The following is an 8,633-nucleotide window of genomic DNA, read 5'->3' as shown; positions in this document are numbered from 1 at the left end:
CACTGTGGGGCAGGCAGACCCTGGTTGTGCCCCTCCCGCCTGGACGTCCTTCCCGTGGACCTGACGCCACCAGGTGGGTAAACTGGGAGAGGACAGAGCCTGGCTGCCTCTCTCCTGGTCTCCTTTGGTGCTGCAGGGGTCACCGTCAGTGCTTGGCTTTTATCGAGTACCTCTCAAGCTGCTCCCTGGGAGCCTCAGAGCCATGAGTCGGGCCTCTGAGGGAGCTACGCTTGGGTGTAGTGGGCCAGCCTTCGTTCCTCCTGAGCTCCCAGAGGAACCAACCGCGGCTTCCGGCTCCTCACTGAATCTCCCCTTTAAAGGGAGAGAAGCATATTTTTGCAGTCCCTGTGACCTGATTTCAGCCGTTTCCAGCTCGAGCTGGTAATTTGCTTGTTTTAAAAACATTCCGTTACACTCTCCACTCTGGAATATTCTCAGCACTTTGACTCGGCTCCTGAAAGTCTCTCTCACTGCAGGATTTTATAAAAGCACAAAGCTTCCCATTGTACCTTGTGTTTCTGGAGGTTTTGTCTCTGTATGCTGGCCCTTGTGGCACTTGGGGGTCGTGGAATGGAAACCATCAGGCTATGTACGGTTCTGGTCGGAACCTTAGTGGAGTTTTTTTTTAAAAAAAGAGCTGTTCTGTGTGTGAATAGTGCATGTCACAAAGTAAAATACTCAAGGAAACTGGACCTCCCTCTGCCCCGAGGTCTGCTGGGCTACAGGGACCTTGGGCCTGCGTGAGTCACCGAGACGGTGCTGGTGCACGGGCTGACTTTAGCCTCCAGCCTAGCCCTCCACTTTCCCTCCTTGGATGGTCGTATGTAAATATCATGGTCCATTTGAACCTTGTCCCTGTGTGGAAAAAAAGGGCCTGGTTTTTAGAAGCTGCCCAGAGGGAAGGAGGGTGAAAGAAAACCAGCAGGGAATAAGCAGTCAGGGAACTGAGTGGCCCAGGACGGAGGACCTGATATCCTGACCGCCGGATGCCGGATATCTCCGCTACCGTGCGGGGCCTCTCCCACCTGAGCGGCCGGCTCCAGCAGCCACAGCTTTGAGAACATGAGAGTCATGTGAGGAAAGGTGAAAGGAGCCTTTACCCGGAAAAGCTGCCGTTTCAGTTCTGGCATCCCCCAGCCAGGACTGCAGCCTTAGTCAACCCGGATGGGAATGGCCCATTCCCATCTATACGTTGGGTTTGGGGCCCGGGCTCCTGCATCACAATACTACTTCCTTACCCGATTTTACATCCTCTCTAGAATCCATCTACCGCCGTGGGGCCAGAAGATGGAGGAAGCTATACCGCGCCAACGGCCACCTCTTCCAAGCCAAGCGCTTTAACCGGGTGAGTGTGTCCCTCCGACAATGACTCCCTTGCAGGGGTCGTTTTTATTGCTTGTACAAGTGGAGAAAAAGGGGGAAGGGTCCTTGCTCCTGCTGTGCAGGGCTTGGCTAATGCCATGCCCTGGGAAAAAAAAGTCCTGAGCCACCAGCCTAACCAGTATTGCGGGGCCGTGGAGATGTGCTCGGTTCCTCTCCAGCCAGTCCGCTGAATGGCAGCGGCTGCATGAGAACGCAGCTGTGTCTCGGGTATCCTTTTCTGCTCCTGATTATGTAGCCTTTGCTCATTGTCTCTGGCCCTGAGGACCTGGCCTGCCTGCCTGCCTGTTTGGACACATGGTGCTTCTGGAAGGCTCTAAGGGTGTCCTTGGACCCCAAAAGTCCCAGATGCCTCTACCTTCTTGTCTCCTGTTACTCCAGTGGCCAGTCCTTTCCAAGTGACACTTGGCTCAGTCCCTCGGGTCTCCTCGTCACAGAGGTTCTTTGTTCTCCAGTGTGCAGGGACCGGGTGACTCTGCGGTGGCTCCCTCTCACAACCAAGGGCAGTGCCTGTTGTCCGCTGTGCCCAGCAAGCACACTTTAGAGGAGTGTAGGTCCTGTGAACACACGGGGACAGCACGGAGCCATTATGCTCAAGTGCCAACTGCCCAGCCAGCCCTGTACTTTTCCACTCTCTGTCCCCAGGCTGGAACGACTCTTTAGCCTTGAGTGGCCACAGGCCTAGCAATGAGCTGTGGGGTCAGCCCCAGTCCTTCTGCGTCTTAGACAAGAGCTCCCTTCTGTCTTGTTTCCTGGTCTGTGACCTATGAACACCGGTGGGAGGGATGAGGAAGGAGCACAGGTCCAGTCGACCTTTGTCTCATGGTGTGAGAGCCACCTGCATCTTCAGGGCAGCCACTGACCTGCACCTCTCTGGTCTCTTCTCAAGGCTATAGCTGTACTCCTGGGTGATCCTGGGAGTGTGGGTTGTACCTCTTGCGCCCATCATGCCTCAAGAAGTTGGGGCTGCCCCCCTCCCCTGGTGGCTAGTGAGTCTGGAGTGGTAATGGGGGCAGAGGAAAAGCTCCTGAACAACCACTCGGGAGTATATGTACGCTTGATCTCGGCCAGAAGGCTGAGAAGCAACGAGCCGGACCTCAGACAGCGCTGGGCTGGGGAGAGACATGGGCCAGTGCCTCGGAAGACAGCCAGGTACTGCCCAGAGATCCTAGAGACTTCCTGGAAGGAGGTGTCTGGGAAGTCAGCCCGGAGAAGATGCTGAGAATCCAGGATACAGCAGGCACAGTAGAACCCAAATAGTATCAGGGTACACTGAGACCCAGGCTGGGGACGATTCCAATGACCCTGCGTCTCTGCTATCCCGTTAAGACGCTCCTGGTACTCCTCAGGCCTAACACGTAGTAGGCGCCTACTGAACACACTGCCTTGCTCTTTACTGTGACTGACGATTGGAAGGTTATTCAGGGAGACTGGGGTTGGGCAGCTGGGCAGACGCACAGTGTGGAACAAAAAAAAATGGGCTGTATTTGCTGAGAATGAGCAGAGTTCTGGGAGCCAGCATGGGCAGTAGAGAGACCACAGACAGCCGCTCACCTCGGAGAGGCCTGGTGTCATCAGGACAGAGGTAAAAGGGGTTCCAAATGTCAAGTATTAGCATGCTAGCCCAGGTACTCAGAGGACAGCAGGGGCTGGAATGATGCTGCCCGGCAGAATATGTTCATGGGATTTTGCAGTAAGCCAACCAGAAAGCCGAGATACACGTTGTCTCTGGGAATATGGAGAAGTGGAGGCATCTGGCCTAAGAGCACCCAGTGCCAGCCCCAGCATTTGTCTGCGAAACAAGCAACTGGCCATCTGGACAGCCAGGTGCCCTCTCTCCTGTGAACCTATCACGGGCCAGAGCAGGAGTCTCAGGCAGCCACCTCCTCCCAGGGCACTGGAGAGGATCGGAAAGTGCTGTTGTCACCTGTGCGTGTTTCCCTCGCTAATGGATGACCGACGGCCAGGACGAAGCCCATACACTCGCCCATCCACTGGGCACACAGGCCAGGACTCCGGCAGCACCAGGAGCCTCTTCCCACAGTGTGTGTGGTCACGTGTGTGTCCATGTGCAGACAGATATGCATATACATATACACAGGTTTGGGTGGAGGCCTCAAGTTGGCATCAAGTTATCCCTTTGTCATTCCCACTTTAATCCTCTAGACAAGGTCTCTTGGTAAGCCTGGAACTCAATTCACCTGGAGCGCTTGGCCAGTGAACCCCAAGGACCCTCCTGTGTCTGTTCCCGGTGCTTGGATTATAGGCATGCACTATACCTACCTTCCTTATGTGGGTGCTAGGGGGTCAGACTCAGACCCTCATGCTTATGTCACACGCTCTTTACCTGCCGACTCTGCCGTCTCCCTCGCCCCTTCCCGTACTCTTTATTGGCAAACCAGAGGGATGTGGTGTGAGTTCTTAGGAGCTGTGCCACCCGTGTTTGCCCTCCAACCTCACTCTGGCTCTCAGAAGGAAAACGTTCCTCTGTGAGACTCAAAAGGAGGATCTAGAAGTGACATCTTGGCCATCTGACAGAGAGGGCAGGGCCTGCCTTGTGGACCCGAGGCCTAGCATTTACGCAATGGGAGACGTACTCTCCTGCCCCTTACGCGGAGAATGTTGGTTAAGGAAATGGAAGATCCGAGCTCTCTTGCCCACCAGTTGCAGAGAGAGCGAGGTTAAGAAAACGATAAAAACCAGAAGTGACGCAGCCTCCAGGGAAAAAGCAGGCACCGGGGACCAAAGGGGTTTTTAGACTTAGCCACATTAGACATTCAGATTTCCTTGGTTTCTAAACAAACTAAATGCAGAAACCGCATAGGAAAATCTGTGTGTTTGTGCGCTCATACCAGAGGGCAACTTCGGATGTCATTTCTCAGATGCCCATCTATTGGGATAGGGACTCTCAGGGTAATATTCATAAGGTAGGCTAGCCGAGCTAGCCACCGATCCCAGGACCCTGCCAGCCTCTACCTCCTCAGTGTTGGGATTTTTCCCCACATAGGTGATTGACATCAAACTTTGTGTTTGCAAGGCAAGTACTTTACAAACTGAGCCATCTCCCGGTCCTAGGGGAAAAATACGTGTTACAAATAAAACCTAAAGTTATCCCTTTAGGATCAAAGGAACACAAATGGTTGCCATTTTGGGCTTCCTGCAAATTACCCTTTTTTCTTTTCCTTTCTTTCTTTGAGATACTTATTTTTAATGTTATGCATACGGGAGTTTTGCCTTCCTGTATGCCTATGCGACCTGGGCATGCAGTGCCAACAGAAGCCAGAAGGGGGAGTCGGATCCTCTGGAACTGGAGGTGTACCAGAGCGACCAGTCCCCACCCTCTTCAAGTCAGCCTTTGATAAATGCCAGGGCAGAGCAGGGCTGTGGGTGTCTGACGAGTGTAATTGCTTATAAATGCAGACAGCTTGACCCTTACAAACATCTTTTTAAAGGCAGACATATTCCTCAGACAGTGTCAAGGGAACTGAATGTAGTCATTGCTTAGGGTTCACTGTGTGAGCTGCAGTGGGATCTGGATAGCCCCATGGTGGGGTGCAGAAACGGACTCTGCCTTGTAGGATGTTTTCTGCCCTGCTTCTGTCCGAGAGGACCCACCCCCTGCAGTCAGCCCACGCTGTTCTTGCACACGAACCCCGGCCATTGATGGTTCCTTCCTTGTGATGGCCACGTGGCCCTGTGCGCTGCACATGGGTCCTCGTGCTACAGGGCAGGCTCGTGAGATCATGTACCTTGCCCTCTGTCTCCAGGATCTCAAGAAAAGAAGCTTCTCAGAATGGGCAGGAAGACAGGTTTAGGACATGCCACCCGTAGGACCGTCAAAGGTTTCTTCTAAGATCTTTTGTCTGAAGAAACTAAAATGGTTCACAAACGTTTCCTGTAAGAGACCGGAGTCTGTATTTTCCGTTTTTAAAGACACGCACACCTCTACTGCAGCATTCAGTGCCGCTGCCGTGGCCCAAGAGCTGCAGATAGTACGTGTGCCCATAGGTGCAGCTATATTCCGGTAAAATTTCATGTACCAAAAAAAGGGGGGAGTGGTGGCCATGAACTAGGGTTCACCTTCTGCTGTGGTTTGCACACCCTTTCGCTAGGAACTTGGAATCGAGGCCCTGAGAGAAACAGATTTGGCCCCCCCATGTGCCCCACCCTTCCCAGGTCGAGTAACCCAGAGGAGAAGGGATTCTCTTTCTGGGAATTTGAAGGCTCACACCGGACCTCATGCATCCTTACAGCCAGATTTATGCCCCCTCAGAGGGTCCAGCCCAGCAGCGTCCCCAGGCGGCTGGCAGAAGCAAGCACCTTCCCTCTTGAGGAAGTGTGAAAGGATTCCCACAGATAGTAAATTGGACATCTGGGCTCACAATCAGCAACGTAAAAAACCTCGTAGGAGACTGGTCCTTCTGGTCAGAAGCCAGCGGAAGCCGAGCTGGAAGGCGCGGCCTGGCCCAGTGCAAAAACCGAGCGCTTGATATCTGTGAAAAATTAAAATACATGATTGAAAATTAAGAACAAGGAACAAGTTGGCAGCATGTGAGACAGACTTTAAAATGTTTTTATTCCATTAATCCATTTCCTGTGAGTTCCTGAGAATAGAAGCCTGGGGCTTTGGGTTTGCTGTATTGTTTCAATGGCACGTTTTCAGAAACGTTGATGATTTAAGTATAGCTTTCTTTTAATAGAGAGCCCCTTGCTAGGTGTGGTGGTACACACCTTTAATCCCAGCACTGATGACACAGAGACTAGCAGCTCGCTGTGACTTCGAGATCAGCCTGTTCAGCATAGCAAGTTCCAAGCCAGGAAGGCTACATAGAGATACCCTGTCTCAGGGGGAAAAAAATAAAAATAAGAAGAAAATAAAGTAAGAAAAAAAAGCCATTGGTACAGTTTTGGTGGCTCCCCTGAGAAACATACAAGAGGTCTCAGTCCAGTTCATGTTGACAAGTTCATGCTGCCCTTGGTCAGCAGTTGCCTGTGCTGACCCTGGTTAGAGTAGCTCTTGTACAAATACGGTGAGGCAGAGCTATAATCACAGAACTGGGGAGGCCAAGGCCAGGCTGGACTACAGGTGATGCGAACTGGGGGGGGGGGGGCGAGGCCAGGCTGGGCTACCCGTCAAGACCTTTTCTCAGAATGATCAGAGGCTGGGAACATAGCTCAGTTGGTAGAATGTTTGCCCAGCATGCACAAGGCCGTGAGTCCCACCCCAGCAGCACATGACAGACAGGGCATTGTTGTACATGCCTGTGATCCCAGCACTCAGGAAATGGAGGCAGGAGAGGCAGAAGTTTAGGTTGGGCTAGAGAGATGGCTCGGCGGCTGCAAGGGCTTGCTGCACAATGCTCAGAAGCTGAGTCCGGATCCCAGTACCTGCATGACAAGCTAGGTAGGCATGGTCATGCGGGCTCTGAGTGAGACAGAGACAGAAGGGTCACTGGGTTCCCCCAAATGAGCTCCAGGTTCAGGAAGGACCCTGCCTCGGAGGAAGAAGGCAGAGAGCGTTAGAGGTGGACACCAGTGCAGACGCCACGCGCTGCGGGGAGGCGGGTTGTCATGGTCGTTCTTGGTAACATAGCAAGTTTGAGGCCAGCCTGGGCTCCATGAGACCCTGTCTCAAAAAGGTTGGAAGTCAAAGCGGCTAAGGGAGCTGCTATTTCTGGGACAGCAGGGGACCCTACATTTCTATTTGTAGATGCAGAGGCCACAATTAGATGCCAGAGGTATGTCCTATCGCCAGAGTGTGGCCAGATCCTGAACACGGTTCTTCTCGCACAGAGCTTGTAAAATTACAAAAGTCGTGGAAGTCCCACCAGAGGAGCCGACAGTCACTGATTTCGGATTCATTGAAATCGTGAATAATAAAGGATTTGCCGCCGCCATTCACAGTTCTCCCAAGTCTGAATGTCAGCGGTGCCCTTTGGGGTGGTGACGGTCGGTTGGAGTCGTAGGGGCTTCCACTGTGCTCCTCTTGACTGTGGCAGGCACCACAGCCTGGTCTCACTCACCGCCTCTGACCTTCAGGGAACTACTGGGCTAGGACGGGCCTGCACTCAGAAAGGAGGCGTCCGACCCCTCTTGTGTGGTATCTTCCCAGCGAAGTTGTTGTCTGCCTGAGTTTTAAGTGTGGCCTGGGCTCCCGGGAGGGCCGGCTGGGCCTGACCACTGCTGTTCCTGTCCGCAGAGAGCTTACTGTGGCCAGTGCAGCCAAAGGATATGGGGTCTCGCGAGGCAGGGCTACAGGTGCATCAACTGCAAGCTGCTGGTCCATAAACGCTGCCACGTGCTCGTCCCGCTGACCTGCAGGAGGCATATGGTGAGTCGGGGCCTGGGGAGGGCTCATCTTCATCTTGCCAGAGCGAGGAAGAAAGATGCCCCCGAGGTGGCATATCTGTATTTTATGTATCGAAGTAAGAACAGGATCCAGACTGGGGCATTCTCCCTAGAGCTCCTTTCTGCTGCGCCTGACGGCACACATGACCTTTGACCCTACAGGACCACATTAACCTTAAGATAATGAAACGAACCCAGAAATATGACCTATCAGAGCTCAGTGAGGTCAGCGGTTGGACCCTAAGGGCCATCACTATAAGCTGTCTCTGATATAACTTCAGCTATGCGGGGTCCCAGGGCCTTTAGACTGATGATTGGGAGCCTGGCTGCCAGCACAATGTCCACAGTGTAACAAGGGGATATTGCCAAGAGTGCTGAAAAGCATCCCCTCTATCTAACAGCCTGACTGAGTGACCACCTCGACTGCCACCCCGTAGACTCACAGGTGGCAGACATTGTGTGTACACATATACACATGCGCACACACACTCGCGCGCACAACGGTGCCGTTTGTAGTCATGACATCAAAGCGGGGTTGTAACTCCTGCCCCGTCACTCCAACACTGCCGTTTTCTTGCAGGATTCTGTCATGCCTTCCCAAGAGCCTCCAGTAGATGACAAGAACGATGGTGTAGACCTTCCTTCAGAGGAAACCGATGGAAGTAGGTGCCCCTTTCCCCAGCTGAGTGGGTCCCCCTCTTCCTGCTCTCCGACAGTCAGTGTGGGTGGGCTGGGCTGGGCTGGGAAGCTGCACTGCAGGCAGCCACCCCTCTGTCCCCAGGCTGCTGGCCTTCCCTGGTAGCTGCTGGACAGTAATTCCCTCATCGCTGAGAACCTGAGGCTGAGAGCGTCTTCCTCTGTGCCGATTCCAGTTGCTCTGGACAGCACTTGATATGTGACCCCCC

General features: G+C 53.4%; 1 protein-coding gene across 2 annotated transcripts in view; it reads left to right on the top strand.

The window, feature by feature from the left end:
• Nucleotides 1–8,633, top strand: part of Prkcz (protein kinase C zeta) — a 107,076-nt gene that overhangs the window by 67,831 nt on the left and 30,612 nt on the right. For both annotated transcript variants that reach the window (XM_005368659.3, XM_026790019.1), the window contains 3 exons: nucleotides 1,260–1,345; nucleotides 7,580–7,711; nucleotides 8,309–8,390. In XM_005368659.3, coding sequence (XP_005368716.1) covers nucleotides 1,260–1,345; nucleotides 7,580–7,711; nucleotides 8,309–8,390 — 300 coding nt within the window. The remainder of the gene's footprint in view (nucleotides 1–1,259; nucleotides 1,346–7,579; nucleotides 7,712–8,308; nucleotides 8,391–8,633) is intronic.

This window comes from Microtus ochrogaster, unplaced genomic scaffold, assembly GCF_000317375.1.
Source record: "Microtus ochrogaster isolate Prairie Vole_2 unplaced genomic scaffold, MicOch1.0 UNK38, whole genome shotgun sequence".
Classification (NCBI taxonomy): Eukaryota; Metazoa; Chordata; class Mammalia; order Rodentia; family Cricetidae; genus Microtus; species Microtus ochrogaster.
This window is presented reverse-complemented; position numbering and strand designations above follow the sequence as displayed.